Genomic DNA, 19,665 nt, shown 5'->3' on the forward strand with positions numbered 1-19,665 from the left:
AATTGTATCTTTTTGCCTGAGTTTGCATATATCTCTTCTGTATCTTCCATATGATCCATCCACTTTTTCAAAAATTCATAATTATCAAGAAGAATCTGACACTGAAACATATAAGCAGTAGCTTTTAAAAAATAGCAGCTTTTTTAAAAAATGCTGATGATTCTGTTTAAAAACTTTTCTTATAAGCTCTAAATTTGTCCTTTATTTCTCTGGAAGTGGAGAGCCCCTCCCTCTGCCAGATACTTAAGACAACTTATCTTCTAGCCTTCCTGTCTAACACGGACATTGCAGGCTCAGCATCCTGAGTAAATTGTTTGGACTCATCACTTGATTTGCCTTTTTAAAATTTATTTATTTATTTATTGGCTGAGTTTGATCTTTGTTGCTGCGTGGGCTTTCTCTAGTTGCGGCGAGTGGGGGCTATTCTTCATTGTGGTGCGCAGGCTTCTCATTGTGGTGGCTTCTCTTGTTGCGGAGCACGGGATCTAGGCTTGCGGGCTTCAGTAGTTGTGGCTCACGGGCTTAGTTGCTCCGCAGCATGTGGGATCTTCCTGGACCAGAGCTCGAACCTGTGGTCCCCTGCATTGGCAGGTGGATTCTTAACCACTGCGCCACCAGGGAAGCCCCTTGATTTGCCTTTTTATCTTGCGTGTGCTTATCCTTTCCTCTCCAGCAACAGAAGAGGAAGAAGCTAAAGTAATATAAAGGATCTGCATGGGGTTTAGAATACTGGCTTAGAAATCAGTTCCATAGGTTACAGGACAAAAGACATTTTTTACTTGGTAGCTGTTCATATGATGATGACCGGGATTTACAGTTGCAAGCTCAATTAAGGCACAGCTGCTAAGGAAGATGATGCAGCCTGGCTGCATGTGTCAGAGGTCTGGTGAGGCTACCTTACCCCTTAATTGATGCCTTACAGTGCTCCTCAATTCAGGTTTTTCAGGGGGTGGGATGTGAAGCATATCGGGGCAGGATAATTCTTTGTTCTGCAGAACTGTCCTTTGTCGTTACAGAATGTTTAGCCTCCCAGGCCCATGCCTACTAAATGCCAGAGGCACCCCTCCATGTTTGTAACAGTGTAAAATCCCCCAGAGTTTCTAGACAGACTCTCCCTAGGAGGGCTTTTCTACCTACTGTCAAATTCTAAGTCTACAGAGCCTTTAGAGGAGGAATGAAAAGAGATCCTTTGTTGGTGAGGGTAATGGGAACAGAAAAACTGATGAAGGGAAAAGTGATAGGCTTTTATATTTACTCACATATAAGCATTTCTGGTGTTCTTTTTTTTTTTCTACAGTTACAAGTTCCATCTGGTGTCATTTCCCTTTCAATACAGATAATTATTTTAATCATTTCTTGCAGTGCAGATCTGCTGTGATGAATTCTCTCATGATTCATTTACCTGAAAGTGTCTTTTTTTGCCATCATTTTTCAAGGACATAGGTACAGAATTCTGGGTTTCAGCACTTTAAAAGTGTTGTTTGTTTTCTAGCCTCCTTTTTTTCTGATGAGTTGTGCCCTTTTATAGAAAGACTCTTTTTAAAAATAAACCTTTTAGAACAGATTTACATTTACAGAAAAATTGCAAAGATAGTACAAATAATTCCCATAGACCCTGCACCCAGTTTCTCTTATTATTAACATCTTACTTCAGTATGGTACATTTGTTATAATTAATGAACCAATATTGGTACATTATTATTAACTGAAGTCCATACTTTATTGAGATTTCTTTAGTTTGTATCTAGTGTCCTTTTTTAGTTCCAGGATCCCATCCAGGATATCACATTACATTTGGTCATTATGTCTCCTTAGGCTCCTCTTGGTTATGACAGTTTTTTGAGGACTACTGTTCAGGTATTTTGTAGAATGTCCTTCAGTGGGATTTGTTTGTTTTTCTTATGATTAGACTGAGGATATGGGTTTGGGGAGGAAGACCACAGAGGTAAAGTGTCATTCTCATCATATCATATCATGTACTACCAATATGAGTGATCACTGTTGATATTGACCTTGACCACCTGGCTGTTTGTCAGGCTTCTCCACTATAAAGTTTCTCTTTTAGGATTTCTGTAGTGGTCCACTGGTTAAGAATCCACCTTCCAGTGCAGGGGATGCAGGTTCGATCCCTGGTCGGGAATCTAAGATCCCACATGCCGTGGGGCAACTAAGCCCACATGCCGCAACTACTGAGCCCACATGTCACAACTAGAGAGCCTGTGTGCTGCAACTACAGAGCCCACGCGCTCTGGAGGCCGCATGCCACAACTAGAGAGAAGCCCGCGTGCCACAACGAAAAGATCCTGTGTGCCACAACTAAGACCTGATGCAGCCAAAAAAAATTATAATAATAAAATAAATAACTAAATAAATAAAGTTTCTCTTTTCTCTCTTCCATGCAACACTCTTCAGGAGGTCATTGTGCACAGCCCACACTTAAGGAGTGGGGAGTTAGGCTTCCCCTCCTTAGGGTAAAGTATTACATATTTACTTGGAATTATTTCATCTGGATGATTCATCTCTTCTCTATTTATTAATTTATTCAGTCATTTATATGTATCAGTATGGACTCATGGATATTTATTTTATACTTTGTATTGTAATACAGTGTTACTTTGCTTATTTTTTTGCTCAAATTATTTCAGCTTTGGCCATTGAGAGTTCTTTCAGTTGACTCCTGTGTCCTTTGACATGTTGCCATTACCATGGGTGTTGGTTTTTTGTTTGTTTTGCTTTTTTGAGCACTTCCTTCTTTTCTGGTGCTGTAAGAAGCTCCAGGATCATCTTGTATATGTTTCCTGTCCCAGTCCTAAAATCAGCCATTTCTCCGAGGAACCCTAGTTTCCATTTATTGGAGAATGATATTAGAAACCAGGCTCTGGGTATTAGGTATACTTGTTACTACTAAGGTTCTGTTGCTTCTGGGGCTTCCCAGTTGACAGAGCAAGGAAATATATGTGTGTATACTAATACCTGTATATGCACATATCTATAAATATTTCTACATATAACCATTTGTATCTATATTAAGCTAAGAATAAGTTCATACTTAGGTCTCCAACCCTAATCCATTACATTCTAATCCATTACATTACATAGATCATTCTAGTTTTCTCTCTTTGCTTATCTGTAAACTCCCACTCCAAAAGCGAGAAACCTGGCTGACACCAACCACCATCCATTTTCTTAATTGTTCAGTTCACTGAGCTCTCAGACTTAGAAGTTCTTAAACATAAGTAACATATTGTAAGGCCTTTGGAGTGCTGGTGCTTGGTGTGAAAGCTAATGTAAATTACTTTCTTCTCAACTTAAATCTTCCCTGGCTGGAATGCCTAACTGTGTACTTAACTTTTCTTTCTCCACTCATTAAAAATTTTTTATCAAGAACTTGTACCTAATCAAACTTATAAGCTTTTACACAGCTAAGGAAACCATAAACAAAACGAAAAGACAACCTATAGACTGGGAGAAAATATTTGCAAGTGGTTCAACTGACAAGGGCTTAATTTCCAAAATATACAAACAGCTCATATAGCTCAATATCAAAAGACAAACAACCCAATCGAAAAATGGGCAGAAGACCTAAAGAGACATTTCTCCACAAAAGACATACAGATGGCCACTAGGCACATGAAAAGATGCTCATCATCACTAATTATTAAAGAAATGCAAATCAAAACTACAATGAGGTACCACTTCACACTGGTCAGACGGCCATCATTAAAAAGTTTACAAATAATAAATGCTGGAGAGGGTGTGGAGAAAAGGGGACCCTCTTACACTGTTGGTGGGAATGTAAATTGGTGCAGCCACTATGGAAAACAGTATGGAGGTTCCTCAAAAAACTAAAAACAGAGTTGCCATATGATCCAGCAACCCCACTCCTGGGCATATATAAAGACAAAACTATAATTCAAAAAGATACCTGCACCCCTATGTTCATAGCAGCACTATTCACAATAGCCAAGACATGGAAACAACCTAAATTTCCATCAACAGATGAATGGATAAAGAAGATGTGGTATATATCTACAATGGAATATTACTTGGCCATAAAAAAGAATGAAATAACGCTATTTATAGAAACATTGACGGATCTAGAGATTAACATACTAAGGGAAGTAAGTCAGAAAGAGAAAGACAAATACCATATGATATCACTTACATGTGTAAACTAAAATATGTCACAAATGAACGTATCTACGAAACAGAGACAGAGAACAGACTTGTGGTTGCCAAGGGGGAGGGGGTATGGAGGAGGGAAGGATTGGGAGTTTGGGATTAGTAGATGCAAACTATTATATATAGGATGGATAAACAACAAGGTCCTACTACTGTATAGCACAGGGAACTATATTCAGTATCCTGTGATAAACCATAATGGAAAAGAATGAAAAAGAATATGTGTACATATAGCTGAATCACTTTGCTATACAGAAGAAATTAACACAACATTGTAAATCAACTATACTTCAATAAAATTTTTTTAAATTGAAAAAAAACTTGTAAGAAAATATAAGTATCTTAACTTGAAAATGACACAAAACTAGGTGGATCTTGGAACATATAACAACAAAAAGAAAGTATTCATTAGGTCAGCCTGCAAATGGGTTAAAAAAAAAGTAAGTAACAAGGTTTTGTGGAGACGTGGCTTAAGTAACAGTTCAAATGGAGGACAGCTGGGAACCTTCAATCATGTAAGCTCAGCATATGCTAACGTGTGCCATGGCTGCTAAAAAAATATATTGAAGGCTTGGCCTGTATCCCTGTGAACATAATACTCAGATGAAGGAAGATGTTAGTCTCATACTGCTCTTGATATTGGAAGTATTCATTCTTTGTTGAAAGAATTGAAAAAGACATTGAAAAATGATGTCCAAAAAAAGAACAGGATGGAAAAAGTCTATAAACGTGTTTTATCAAACACAGTTTGGAATTTGAGCATCAAAATGAATAATGATAGTATTTTAGACGATTAAGTAAAAAAAAAATAGTAACTGTGACTTCATACTGATCTAAAAAGTAAAATAAATTGAAAGTTTGATGAGGAATGGAATACTTAACCTGGTCTCGAAATACCTCCCTACAGAATATTTAATAATTACTAGGGGAAAAAGAGTAACTTCACAGTGGAAATGCCTGGAGGACATCTATTTTATGAAATGATCAAAGTGAACGTCACCAGTAATGGGATATATCAAAACTGTGCCACCTGAGAGTATTCACTGAAAAGAGCACAGCATCACTTCTGTGATGTTACTGCCAGAGGTATATGACCTGAGTCTAGCCACAAGGAAACACCAGATAAATCCAGAATGAGGGACATTCTACAAAATAACTGGGCTGTAGACTTCAAAAGTGTCAAGGTTGTGAACATCAAGCAAAGTCTGAGAGACTATTCCAGACTGATGGAGACTAATGAGACATGACAGTTAAATGCAATGCATGGCTCTCATCTGGGCCTCTATAAAGGGCATTATTGGGAAATTGAGTAAATTGAATAGACTTTCAGATTAGCAATGTATCAGTGTTAATTTCCTGATTTTGATGGTTGTACTCTGTTTATAAATGGTTTTTTGTTTGTAGAATACACACTAAATATTTGGGGGTGATGTGGCATCATGCCAGTAACTTACTCTTGAATGGTTTGTTTCCCAAGGTGGTGGGAAAGGTTTTTATATGATATTTCTAACTTGTAAATGTTAGATTCTTTAAAAAATCTTTTTTAAAAAAGAATAATTTGGGACTTTGTGAATAATTAGTATGGAGAAAAGACTGAGGTGGAGCCCCAGGGAAGATGTCTTTAATTATCAGAAGGACTGTTGTGTAGAAGAGGAATTTTCATTGATTCTAGAAGGTGTTTCTTGTATTTGATGGCATCTTACAGTTTATTGACAGGATACAGTGACGATGCACCTTACAGTTGATGGTATTTTACACCATCAGTAAGTGAAATACAGTTTATTCAGTGGTGCTTCTCCAGAGAAGAGAACCAAGAGCCATGAATGGGCGTTTAGGAATCAAGATTTTAGTTATAAAAAAGACCTTTCTAATACTTAAAACTACCCATGGATAGAACCAGTTACCTAAAAGAGTCAGTAATTTATAGGGTGTTCCTGTATTATGTTGAAGATGACCCCTAAGAACTCTTCTAACTAAAAGATTTGATGACTCTCTTAGTGTCTGATGATGTCTTCCTAATTACTTTCCTACCTTTCTGCCTCTCTACATGAAGGAAGAAAGTGGCTTTCTTTTCCATGCTGGTCTTTGCTCCTGCCATCTTTTCTTTTTTATGATGTAGAGATTACCTGATGAGCGCATATAGGCAGGAGATAGTATAAGAAGAAAAGAAACTGACATTTGAGTGCTGGGCATTGAGCCTTTGCTCCGCTTGTGTGAGGTTGAAGAACTTCCTACTCAAGGAATAAAAGAACAAGGATTCAGTAGACCCTTGTTCTTTTTGAGGACAAACTACTGTTGAGGATCATCAGGAATTATCAAGCAACTCTGGAATCGCTCGGTGGCTCACGCATGGAGCTCCTGTATATCAGCCTCGGGGCAGGAGGTTTAGATTCAAACTTCAGCACAATTTCAAGTTAGTCAGTGTTGTGAACCTTGTGGGCATCAGCTGTATACCCATGGTGCTGGCATTTTCTTGAATCAGTACAGCTGCTTTCAAACCAGTGCACTTCCACAATGACAAAACTTCACCTTTCATTCTCTTGCTCCACACCCTGTGTCCCTCCTTTATCACAGTCATTCACTTCGCTGCCTGTCACTTCTCAGAGGCCTTGACTCCTGCTGACTTACCCACACATGGTCCTGCCATCATCCTGGCCAACTTCAGAATCCTTGTGGAGAGTGAACACCCAAACCTAAAATTCTTAACTCTGATCCTTTGACCATTCCACCTCACCAGGAACCTAGGCCTCATTATCTCCTGGAATTTTTATATCTCTGGAGTCTCAACTCCAGTGTCCTGTTCTCCAACTGTTGCTTCTCTTTCTCTCCCTCTCCTGTCATTTGGGTTTGTTGAAGCTTCCTGTTCCTTGGGCTCGCTCTCTGTTTTCTCCCACTTATCCACTCCACACTTCACACTTGCATTCTACTTAGATCACGAGCCACTATTTCAGTCACTTTGACTGCTTCATTTGGTTAAGAAGTGTCTACCATCACATGACTGTCAGTTACCTTTAGGTCCATTTGCCTCCCAAAATGCCCTGAATGTCAAGGAGTTTGAATTTTATTTAGTTGATAGAAGGGACACATGAAAGTCTTTGAACAGAGGAATGACATGACAGATGTGTTTTAGAAAAACCACTGACAAATCTCAGCAGGAGATCTATAATTGATATAACCTGTCATCCACATTGATCAGAATTACTGCTGTATTCATTTCATAAAAGAATGTAACATCTTTTTTTCTCCCTTGAATTCTTTAAGGGGTCAGTTAAGAGACAAGTGAATACTACATTTGAAGAAGTGAAAGTATTATAGAGTAACATTTGAGAAGGACTTAAGTCAGTGGAAGTGAGAGTTAAGAGAAGCCCTCAGATCATAAGTGAGCGGATTCATTGAGACACAAGCACACAGGGCTCAGCCAGTCTGTGCAATGTGACTGGTAGGTTAGTACAGAAAGTCCCTGACCTACACCTACCTGTTCCTTCAGCAGCAGCCATTCTAGACCTTTAAAGAAATTTTAATCTCTTTCACTTACAATATATGGTGTTCTGCTTTACATATAAAGAGGTCATTGAATTCTATAGGAATAACTGATACCACTATCAGAAGTTATAAAAGTATCATTGCAGACACTTAATGTGGGAATGCAGCATTCCCCTGAGCTATTTTTTATGGGAAATTTCCTAAAATTATTTAAGAGCTTTAAAATTCCTTAAAACATTGGCAGCTGATTTGAGCTTAACAAACAAGTTCATCTATTAAGGCATAAAACCTCTGCTAAATGGGATTTTGCAGGTAAGCTTATAGTACAAAAGTGAAAGAGCTTATAGTAAAAGCACTTTCTCCACTTGTGGCCTGGTGCCTCAAACAGTTCATTTGCTCTTTTCCTGTATCTGCCTTTCTAGAGTTAAAGTATCAGCTGCCTGGCTGAATTGGGCTTGCCCCTGAGAGTCATTCTCAGGAGCCGGGTGACGAAGACAGTTGAGGGGAGAGGCTGGTGATTTCTGATACTTCCCAACTGCGGGGACTCCCTGAGCTGAAGCTCAAATCCTCTTGGAAGCCAGGAGGATTGTGTTGGTCAGCAGATACCTGAGTGTTTCCCAAGGTGGTGGGAGAAATTAAAGAGAATAGGAGTTCCAAAATGTTGTGGTGGGGGCTTTGTGGTTTCCTCCAAAGAATGCCTTCCTCTGCTTTCCATGAGTAATAATAATACAAGTAGAATAAGCTCAGTAAACTGTAGCATTTACTGAGCATCGGCCATGAAGCCTGCAGGTAATATCATTTTTTGAAAGAAGAAACTGAAGTTCAGAGAGGTTAAGTATCATGCTGGAATTTGAACTCAGACATTCTGACTTCAGAGCCCAAAGGAGGTTAATTCTGAGGTTCATTTTTTGGCCCCTGAAAATTGATTTTGTAGTCAGGATTATAGCAGCATTACCATATTTTTTCACTTACCCTTTTTTCCCATTAAAAAATAGAAGTGCTAGGTGTTGCAGCGAGGGGGACTCTTTTTTACAGAAAAAATGCCAACCCAGAAGTTCTGTTTATTTAGTAGGAAATAAAGATAAGTAGAAGAATATTGAGTACAGAACCACTTTACAAAATGTAGAAGAAATCATAGTGTTAGAAAAATCACCATTTTGCAAACACTATTGTAGTAACTGATTCAGGTGGGCATTAGTGGGTGCTCAGAGCGTTGAATGAAAGCTTATTAGCCAAGTGATAAAATTCGCCTTCATCAATAAAGGTAAAACCCGACATATGCTTCCTGATGTAGCACGCTAGAAGGACATAACGTCACCTGTGTAGCATTCCTACCAAAAGTGTTTACTTTGGAGATCTAATCATGAGGAAACAATCAGACAAATCCAGGTTGAGGGACATTTTTTAAACATATTGCCTGGACTCATCAAAAAGGTTAATGTCGTGAACGACCAAAAGGGACTGAGGAACCTGTTTTAGATCAGAAGAGACTAACAAGAAGAGACAACTAAGCACAGTGCCCACAAGGCCTGATTAGGTACTGGGTACTCAACTAACCTAAACAGTTCTGAGAGTCATTATTAGAATCAGTCAGAAGTATTTTGAATGTGGACAGTATGTTGCAGAAAAATGTCATATCAGAGTTCAGTTTCTTGAGTATGATAAATGAACTGTGTCCTTGTTCTTAGGAGATAATGCTGAAGTATTTAAGAAGGAAATGTCATGATGTTTGCAACTTACTCTCAATTGGTTCAGCAAAAATAAATACACACAGAAAAAGTGAAGTGTTACCAGTTGACAAATCTAAATAAAAAAGTGCATGAGTGTTCATACAGTATTGAAACTATACTGTAGGCTTGAAAATTCTCAAAATAGAAGAAGAAAGAATAGAATTGTATATTAAAGTAGCCATACTCAAGCAGAGGAAACAGATTCACATTAAAGAGTAACAATGGAGAAAGTTTTCAATAAAGTAGGTGAAATCAGGTATCACAACTAGGTTTTTACTTAATCGACATCTCTGGCAAATTAATCCTGGCTGCTGGGCATGTTGAAATGCATGGGATTCTGAGGCCATATTCATGATTTATTAGCATTGTTTGCCAAGGGCTTCAGATGTGAGAGTGGGGATGAATGTTCCAAATATTTGTCATCTTTCCTTGAATGTTCACATCGTTACAGTCTAACTAGTTCTTAACTCTTTATCAGTCACTACTTGATCTAACCCTAATTTTATCCTGAGCTTACATATTCTCTGGCATTAATATCCTCCCCCAACCCCACCCCACCCCACCCCAGAAGCTGGGCCAAGGCTTCACAGTCTTTAAAAGTCAAGTGTCTGAGGCAATCCTTAAATTAAGGTCTTTGAGCCCAGATCACCTTTATGGGTGGGGAATGAGGAAGTCTGTGAACCTCTCCTGAAATTAGAAGGGGGTGCCCTACCATCAGATTCTCCAAGGGATTTACGACCTAAAATGGTTGAGACTAATGCCGTTGCTGGTATTCTGATGATCTGCTGTAATTATTTTTCACTTTGTTTGACCAGCAGTGTTTTAGTCTCCTTTCCTGTCACTCTTCCCAGTCTCCTCCATTGTAGTAACATTATGAGACCACCGGTGTTTGGCTCCTCTCTCTAGTCCCTTTAAAATTGTCCTTTGCCCTTTGAGAGCAGATGCAGTTTTCATGTAATCAAGAGCAGGTGTAAAGGAAAAAGCACTCCTGTGTGTGTCTCTTTTACTACTCACACAGAAAACTTCACTTCCGACACTTTGGTCACCAAATGTTTGTGGGGTTTTCCCTATACCAAGCAATTTTCAGCAACACTAGCTGGGTGTCTGTAATTCAATTTGATTCTGACACTATCTGCCTGGGGTTAGCATCAGATCCCACAAGTTAAGGGCTCAGTCCCACAAGACATCCCACCCCCCACGCCACTGCTTCAGAAGCCAGTTGCAAGTCCCATGTTGTCACCAGTACTTCTGACCCACCAGCTGTAAGTTGAGGTTCCCACAACCCCCTCCTCCGGTCCAAAAATTTGTTAGAATGGCTCACAGAACTCAGGGGAAAACTTAATTTACTGATTCATTATAAAGGATATAATAAAGAATACAGGTGAAAACATAACATAGGGCAAGGTGTGTGAGAAGGGGCTCTCTGGCATGCCATCCTCTCACCACCTCCATGTGTTCACCAACGTGGACACCCTCTGACCTCCATACTTTGGCATTTTTATGCAGGCTTCAAGTCTCTAGTCCCTCTCCCTCCCCAGAGGATTGGGGGGTGGGGCTGAAAGGTCCAAGCTTCTCATCATGGCTTGGTCTCTCTGGTGACCTGCCCCCATCCTGCAGCTATCCAGGAGCCCACCAAGATTTACCTCATTAGAACAAAAGACACTCCCATCACCCAGGGAATTCCAAGGGTTTTAGGAGCTCTGTGTCAGGAACCAAGGTCAAAGACCTAATATTGTATTAGAACAAAAGATGCTCCTAGTGCTGTCACTTAGGAAATTGCAGGGGTTTTAGGAGCTTTGTCCCAGGAACCAGGGACAGAGACCAATATGTATCTTTTCTACTATTTCACAGCAGGTAATTTTCCACTCTCTTTGCAAAGTGAACATTAAGGAGCCTTGATGATAGGATATGCTCAATAACTACTGTTGAAGGGATGGTTGAAATAATTAAATGCTTCTTCTCCCAAACAGCCTTCCAATTGAAATTAGGTGGTGCTCATTTAGTGTTGTTTGAATGAATGAAATTACATGGATTGGTTCCCTTGGCTACCTGTGCAGCTTTCCCAGCTCATTTTCCAGCTTGAGTCTTCAAGAGGGAGCCTCAGAACTGATTTCTAAAACCATTTGTACCTGGTGTGATTATAAAGCAATGAGACTGATTGTCATGTGTTGTTTGTGGGATCCGTCTCAGTTACTTTATAGCCATACCTGGTATCTTATACTGCAGATCATTGCCTGTTGAACAACATTTTAAAAGCACTTAAGGTTTCTAAATGGAAATTTTAAATGGTTTAGCATCGTTTTATGATTTTTTTTTCTGACTTACTGATCAGAACTCTTACTTCAGAAAGATAATTAGATGTTAACTTTGTTGCTTGCTTTAATTTTGCAGTTTTCTTTCTGTTTTTGGATTTTTAATCAGTATTCTGATAAACTGCTGATAAATTCTGATGAAATGACTGGCACAGTTTTGAATGAGGTTATACAAAGGTATATGTTCCATTGGGTTAAACTTTTCATAAAACTTTTTATTATTAAATTTCTTTTCAGTTGTATATGGTCTTTTGACTGCACATTGTACAAGGATAGTCCTTTTAGTTAAATATGATAAATGAGACATAAACTAAATATTTAGTAGTAGTAGTCATTGAAGCCTTCCAAAGGGCAAGTTTGGGGGGTTTTGATTTTGTTTTGGTGGTTTACATTTATATGCACAAACTTTATTCAAATTTAAGTAAGTGGTTATTATTTTCTGTTTCCCAGAATAAAATGTCTGTTCTCCTTCCTTTGACCCCCACAGTCTCGGGGCTCTTTGAAGAAGGAAGGCCTATTGTAAAAGTTGCATATTGCCACAGGCAGCTTCACCTTATGAAAGGATGATCACTGACAGCTGGATTGGTGGTAGAAAGGCTTCTCTTTTTGCTTAAAAGAAGGTGGGAAATTATTCCCTTTCTGGAGAAGGAAAGGGATAGAAATTTCATGCTGTGTATAGGAGAGAGAGTCACTTGCCTTTACCGTATTACTGCTTACGTAATTGAAAGAACTGGACGACTAGGAGAGCAACTTACAAACATCCTTATAAGTAACTTAAATAGTGGCTGTAGCGGAACCTCTGGATGGCTGTTAGAAGCTACAAGTATTTTGATGCCAGACTAGTCCAGAGCTTTGAAGTTTGGACATTTCTCAGGAAGGGTTTGATTTCTACAAGAGTTCTGGGATAAATGAAAAAGGAACCTTCCTCCAGTCCGACCTACACATAGGATCAAAGTTAGTTTCAACTGTTATTGATTAAAGATACCACCATTTGGCATTTTGCTGTTGGAACTCTATTATCAGATTTGTGTCCTAAGTCAGTGAAATTATAAAACTGTATATCCTGTACTTCTGCTTCTTTCTATTCCTGTACTAGTTCTACACACAATAGGTGCTCCATAAACATTTGTAAGAAAGATTAATGTAAAAAGTACCAATTTTTGTACTATAAATGTTTTTCACCTTTTTATAAGGAGTTGGGACTCTCGAAAGAACATTTTAAGATGGAAAAAGTTTTACAGTGAAAACCTGCCATGATTTTATCACATTTCTATTGGTGTATAATACAGTGCTGTGTACCGTCTTTTGTTACATTTGGCTGATTTAATAATCTGTTTTTTAAATATAGTTGTAAGGTAAGATAATATGGTTCTTAACACTGCAATCATTTTATGCTTCAAGTGCGTTTAAGTCTTAAGTAGTACACAACAAGTTTCTGTTCCCACTTGGTGCCAGCATACCCAACTGCAACTTCATTTCATTTGAAAAGTTGAATCTGCAAACCCTTGCCATTAGCAAAAATTACAGTAGTTTTGCTAAGTAGCATTTTTATGTATTTGATGTTCTATAAATTTTAAATGTCACTTGAGTATATATATTTATTTTACATTACAGGCACTGGAGATATTATTGCTGTCATGATTACAGAATTGAGGGGTAAAGATATTTTGAGTTACCTGGAGAAAAACATCTCTGTACAAATGACAATAGCGGTTGGAACTCGAATGCCGCCAAAGAACTTCAGCCGTGGCTCTCTAGTCTTCGTGTCAATATCCTTTATTGTTTTGATGATTATTTCTTCAGCATGGCTTATATTCTACTTCATTCAGAAGATCAGGTACACAAATGCCCGGGACAGGAACCAGGTGAGCTACCAGTACTCTATATTGATTGATACTTACTGGCCATAATTCATAGACATCTGTTGTAATCATACATAGTATGAATATTTTTTCATTAAAAAAAGTGGTAACCCTCAGTCATTTTAATATGTCGAAAACATTTCTATACAAGTATCTTAAGGATATTTGAAATACCTAAATGGAGAAATTATTAAATTTACAGTGATCACTTGGAATATTCCAGGTAAATGGTTAGCTTAATATCATAGTGTGATCTAGCTAATTCTGGTAATTTGAAGAAATATTACAAAGTTGCATTTTTAAGCTGGTAACATTTGTTGTCAGTGGCAGGGGAGTTGGAAGGGTGGGGGAGGGAGACTTTTCACTATATATATTTTTGTTCCATGTGAAATTTTTTTTCCATGTGAATTTTGAACTATGTACTATCTATTCAGAAAAAATAAATTAAAAATAAATTACCTGTCCTATTTAAGCTTAGCCATGGGGCAGTGATGAGGTGGGGAAGGACCAATAGAAGAGATATATCTAGATAGTCATCCTAGAAATTCCATTGACCAGCGCAGTGGATTTCAGATGAATGAATAAAGACACAGAAAAGACAATATACTGCCCTGTAGTAAAGGGCTTGCAGATGGTTTTCTGTGAGTTTATTACTTAGTTTGTTTGATGTGCTATATATAGAATATCTACCCTGGAGCCAGGTTTGAGGTATTAGGTCCCATTACCAGTCCTATGCTTTTCTAGGACACTAAGAAGTAAATTGCTTGGAGAGTGGTTTGAAGACAATTTTTATATAACACCATCCTCTCCTCAGAGTACATCTAAGTCCCCGTGGTGGGGGGTGGGGGGTGAAATTTTCATCCTTCCTCATACTAGTGAAAAGAGCACAGACTTTGGTGTGGAGTTCAAATCCTGACCTTACCACCAGTTTGCCCTTGTCCCTCTTGCACAGTTTTTTTAGCTTCTCAACTTGTTTCTGCATCTGAAAACATGTATAAAATATCTGAAAACTATAATTTATTGAACATTTGTGTGCCAGGCTCTGTGCAGCATCCTATACATCTTTAAAATTTTTATCATGATAATTTTTATTATTTATAATTTCAGACTTACAGAAAGTTGCAAGAGTAATATAAAGTATTTGCCCAAATTCTCCAACTGTTAACATTTTACCATATCTCCTTTTTAACCATTTGAGAGTAAGTTTGAGATAAGATGCCCCTTTACCCTTAAATACTTCGTTGTGTACTTTCTAAAAGCAAGAACATTCTCTTATATAACCACAGTGTATGATTATCAAAATAATGAAATTAACATTAATATCATTATCTGATCTATAGACCTTTTCTAAGTTTTGTGAAATTATCTTAATAATGTCCTTTATAGCAAAGAAAACCCTGGATTGATCCAATCAAATTGTATGTTGTGTTCAGTTGTCACGTCTCTTTTAATCTGTTTCATGATATTGACATTATTGAAGAGTACAGGCCAGTTGTTTTGGATTTGAGCTTGTCTGATGTCTGATCTTCCTTCATGATTAGATCCAGGTTATATGCATTTTTGTCAGGAATACCAGTCCTTTACATTTGTTAGTTTTTTATTTTGAGATAGGTGTAATTTCACATACGTTTATGAGAGATAATACAGAGAGATCCCAAATACCCTTCACCCGTTTTCTCCCAGCGGTAAAATCTTGCATAACTATAGTAAATATCACAACCAGGATATCAGCATTGATACAATCCACTGATCTTATTCAGATTTCTCCAGTTAAACTTGTGCTGGTGTGTGTATAGTTCTGTGCAGTTTCAGGTGACCACCTCCACAGTCAAGATACAGACCCATTATCATGAGGATCCCTTGTGCAAATTCTCTTATAGCCACAGCCACCTCTCTCCTACACCCCTGCCTAACGCCTGACTACACTAGTCTGTTCCCCACTCTGTAGTTTTGTCACTTCAAGAATGCTATATAAATGGAATCACATATTATTTAACTTCTAGAGTTTGGATTTCTTCATCTAACGTAATTCCCTTGAGATCCTTCCAAATTGTTACATGTATCAATAGTTTATTCCTTTTTATTGCTGAGTAGTATTCTATGGCTTGGATGTACTATAACTTGGTTAACCAAGTTGTTTCCAGTTTTGGCTATTATAAATAAAGTGACTATGAACATTCATGTGCAGGTTTTTGTGTGAACATGAGTTTTCATTTCCTTGGCATAAATGTTCAAGAGTGCAATTTTTGAGTTATTATGATAAGCACATATTGAATTTTATAAGAGACTGCCATACTCTTTTCCCAAGCAGCTGTACTATTTTACATTCCCAGTAGAAATATATCCCTGATACAGTTCCTCTGCATCCTTGACAGCATTTGGTGTTGTCACTATTTTTCATTTTAGCCATTCTGATAGGTGTATAGTAATATCTCTTTTGTGATTTTAATTTGCATTTCTCCAATGACTACTGATGTTGAACATCTTTCATGTGCTAAATGCCACCTGTATATCCTCTTCAGTGAAATGTTTATTCATGTCTTTTACCCATTTTCTACTGGGTTTGTTTTTTACTGTTGAGTTTTGAGAGTTCTTCATACGTTCTAAATACAAGTCTTTTGTCAGAACTGTGGTTTGCAAATATTTTCTCCCAGTTTCTCCCAGGGTCTTTTGAAGAGCAAAATCTTTAATTTCGATGAAGCTTAATTTATCAATTTTTCCTTGTATAAATTGTGCTTTTGCTGGCAAGTCTTAAAAAAAACTCTTTGACTAGCCCTAGATACCAAAGATTTTCTAATTTTTTTCAAAAAGTTTTACATTTAAGTCCATGATCCATTTTGAATTAATTTTTGTGTAAAGTGTGAGGTTTAGGTTGAGGTTCCTTTTTTTGCTTATGTCTGTCCAGTATTGCACCTTTGTCAAAACCACAAAGCTTGATTCCTTGCCCAATCTTTTCCTCCTTCTTTTTTTTTTTTTTTGCACACAGCAGGGCCAAGTCTTTTTTTTTTTTTTTTTTTTTTAATTTATTTATTTATGGCTGTGTTGGGTCTTCGTTTCTGTGCGAGGGCTTTCTCTAGTTGTGGCAAGCGGGGGCCACTCTTCATCTTCATCGCGATGCACGGGCCTCTCACTATTGCGGCTTCTCTTGTTGCGGAGCACAGGCTCCAGACGCGCAGGCTCAGTAATTGTGGCTCACGGGCCTAGTTGCTCCGCGGCATGTGGGATCTTCCTAGACCGGGGCTCGAACCCGTGTCCCCTGCATTGGCAGGCGGATTCTCAACCACTGCGCCACCAGGGAAGCCCCTCCTCCTTCTAATTCTTGTTTCCCAGCAACAAGTCGCCTCTTTGAACTCTTATCTGTTCCTTCTGTTATTAACTTCATATAACTAAGTAGCATGCTATACTCCTTTTTTAAATAAGTTAAAGGTGTTTTTATAAATATATTGCCATCATGAAAGACAAAGTAAAATGATCAAGAGTAGCTCTAAAAGGGTGTTCTTGACAAGAAAACCCTAAAATATTCGTTTGAATGTAGCGCATCTCAAGGACTTTTGAAAAAAGCAAATGTTTTGTCCCAGGAGCCTGCTCTTTGACGGTACTGCTTTAATTAGCACCCACCATGGGGCCTGTGTGTGATGAAGGACTCAGCATAGTCACCATCTGGCGCAGGCCACAAACGGGAACTGGTTTTGCGGCTGACTGCACGCAGACTTCCTAAGCATTCTTCTCCAGACGCTGCTGTAGCAGAGTGGTATTCTGACCTTTGTTCCTCCTTCCGTTTTTCCTAAGGTTGAGAAGCACTTGATGAAATTTTTATGTGGCTTAAAAAGCTTAGCTTATTAAAGTTTAACATGAAGGTGGCAGCAACTCAACTGGTTGAAACCTTTGGCTATTTTAAAAGAGAAACCAGAACTATTAGTGAAGAAAAATAAGTGAGTTTAAGGAGAGACTCATTTTCTCCCACAAACTGTCATCGTGAAGCAGTTCTTTCTACAGAATATGCTACCAAAGAGAGCCCTGTGTTGTGAATAACTTTCTAAGCACAGCGTAATGTACACAACTGACACCATTTTACACTGGAAATAAGAATCTAATGCTTTGGCTTTTTAGTGTACTGCCAGGTATCTGTGGTTGCTCTTCTTGAAAACTTGTTAGAATACATCTGAATACAAATAGGTCAGATGATGGCTGATGGTAAACTTAAATGTCACCTTCTAATAAGACAATGATAGTTATTCCACACAAGAGGATAGATGTTTGGTGTGTGTTATTGAAAGCGTACTTAAGGTTCTTCTGAGAAATGTAAACTTGTTCACAATTACATAGTTAATAATGTACCCTTAATCCCAAAGTGGTCAAGTTTGACAAACCAGAACAATAAACCTTTTATTTTACTGTTGAGGAATAAGGCAGGTATAAAAAAATTCCATAACCTAGGACTACTGAGTTTAGAAGGTCTTCTTATGAAAATCCTCTGTGAAAACGCATATGGTTTTAAGGTATTTAAAACTCGTTATAGCTTCTTGCCAAAATGTATATGCAGTATTCTTAGACTTTATACATATCTCAAGGTTACTGAAATGAAATATGCTTTTGCTGCCCATTTTTATCTCGGAAGATAGCTAACTGGAGGATGCACTTGCATGTGCAAGTATGGAAGAAGACTGAATGTTCTTCAGAGGAAGGCTAGTACTTTGCATGTATAATCTTCAAAAATGGTGGGTTCAAAAGTCTTTTCCTTCCAGATTGGAAGGGGAGAAGTTATTGTGCATACTGTCAAGGTTTTTCCCCTAGGAAAAGATTATTTAGTCAAAAAGGGACAGATTTCTTCATAGTTGGATGGTAGATTGAATTTTATTATGTTTTTTAGGGATTAACAATTCCAGAGCTAGAAAAGGAAACTAGATCTTTGAACTGAGAATGTATTATTTTACCACTTTTTAAGTATATTGCAAGTGTTTTATCTTCTTTTTCATGTCTTGCTATTACAATCAATTTACATAAATAAATACCACTTTCTATATTCAGAGACTATATGCCTTCTAAACATTATATCAAAGCTTAAGACTTTTTCTAGTACAAAATATTTTCTTGAGATCAGAGTGTTTCTAAGATATTCAATTCTACATCCTTGGGGTTTAGCACAGGGCCTGGCATGTCACAGTATCTCAGTAAATGCTTAAATGAATTAAAGAATGAGATTACATTCTATTGGGAAGGTAGACAGGTGTAATCAAAATACCGTGTAGTATAAGAGTTATTCTTTTGGAGCAGAGTGATATTACTAGAGTGTTATCCAGAGGAGGTAGTGACATTTGAGCTGAATTTTAAAGGATGAATAAGACTTCATCAGACAGGAACTGGGTGGAAATTCAGGCAAAGGGATCATTTTCCACAGAGCTGTGGGGAGATAAAAGGAGAGACAGAAGAGTTGAATGGCATCAGAAATAGTAGGGAGGAGACTTGAGACTGAACTGATACTGGATGAGCATATTGACACTAGAAGATGAAGGGCTTGACTCTCATGCTGAAAAATTTAGACTTTACTCTCTAAGCAGTAAGGAGTCATCAAAGGTTTTTTAGCAGTGGAGTGATAAAAGATTTTTTTCTATTAGGAGAGGCTTGGGGGAAAGAGTTCTTAAAGAGGAAAATATTGAAGAGCAAAGGAAAATAATATTAATAAAACAAGGTTATGTAGAGAGCTGGGGGAGGGATTGGGGCACAGACAAATGGTTACCTTGGAAAACTGTTGGGGATAACTTCGTTTCAGACAAAAGAGAAAAAGGTAGTAGTGATGAGTGAGTGAATGAAAGGAGGTGCTGACTACAAGACAGTTATTTCAGTCAGGGAAAAATTATATTTACAGCACCTGAATTTCACCAGTGTCTAAAAGAAGAAAGCCCTATTGTCTGCTGATATAGACCTAATTCTGTGTCTATGGGAGAGTTCTGATGACGAACAGAAACCAGAGATGAGTCTCATTAAAGTGACCTGCCATCAATATATTGTGAACCATCTGGCTTTGAACAGATCATTCCTGTTAAATTAAGCAGTGTGAGTTGTTTTAAATTGTTTTCTACCAATTTAAAACTTTTG

The 19,665-nt window shown here is 37.9% G+C and overlaps 1 protein-coding gene across 2 annotated transcripts in view; it reads left to right on the plus strand.

The window, feature by feature from the left end:
• RNF130 (ring finger protein 130) overlaps nt 1-19,665 on the plus strand; it is a 101,399-nt gene that overhangs the window by 35,694 nt on the left and 46,040 nt on the right. For both annotated transcript variants that reach the window (XM_059917891.1, XM_059917890.1), the window contains exon 3: nt 13,322-13,572. In XM_059917891.1, coding sequence (XP_059773874.1) covers nt 13,322-13,572 — 251 coding nt within the window. The remainder of the gene's footprint in view (nt 1-13,321; nt 13,573-19,665) is intronic.

This window comes from Balaenoptera ricei, chromosome 3 (assembly GCF_028023285.1).
Source record: "Balaenoptera ricei isolate mBalRic1 chromosome 3, mBalRic1.hap2, whole genome shotgun sequence".
NCBI lineage: Eukaryota > Metazoa > Chordata > Mammalia > Artiodactyla > Balaenopteridae > Balaenoptera > Balaenoptera ricei.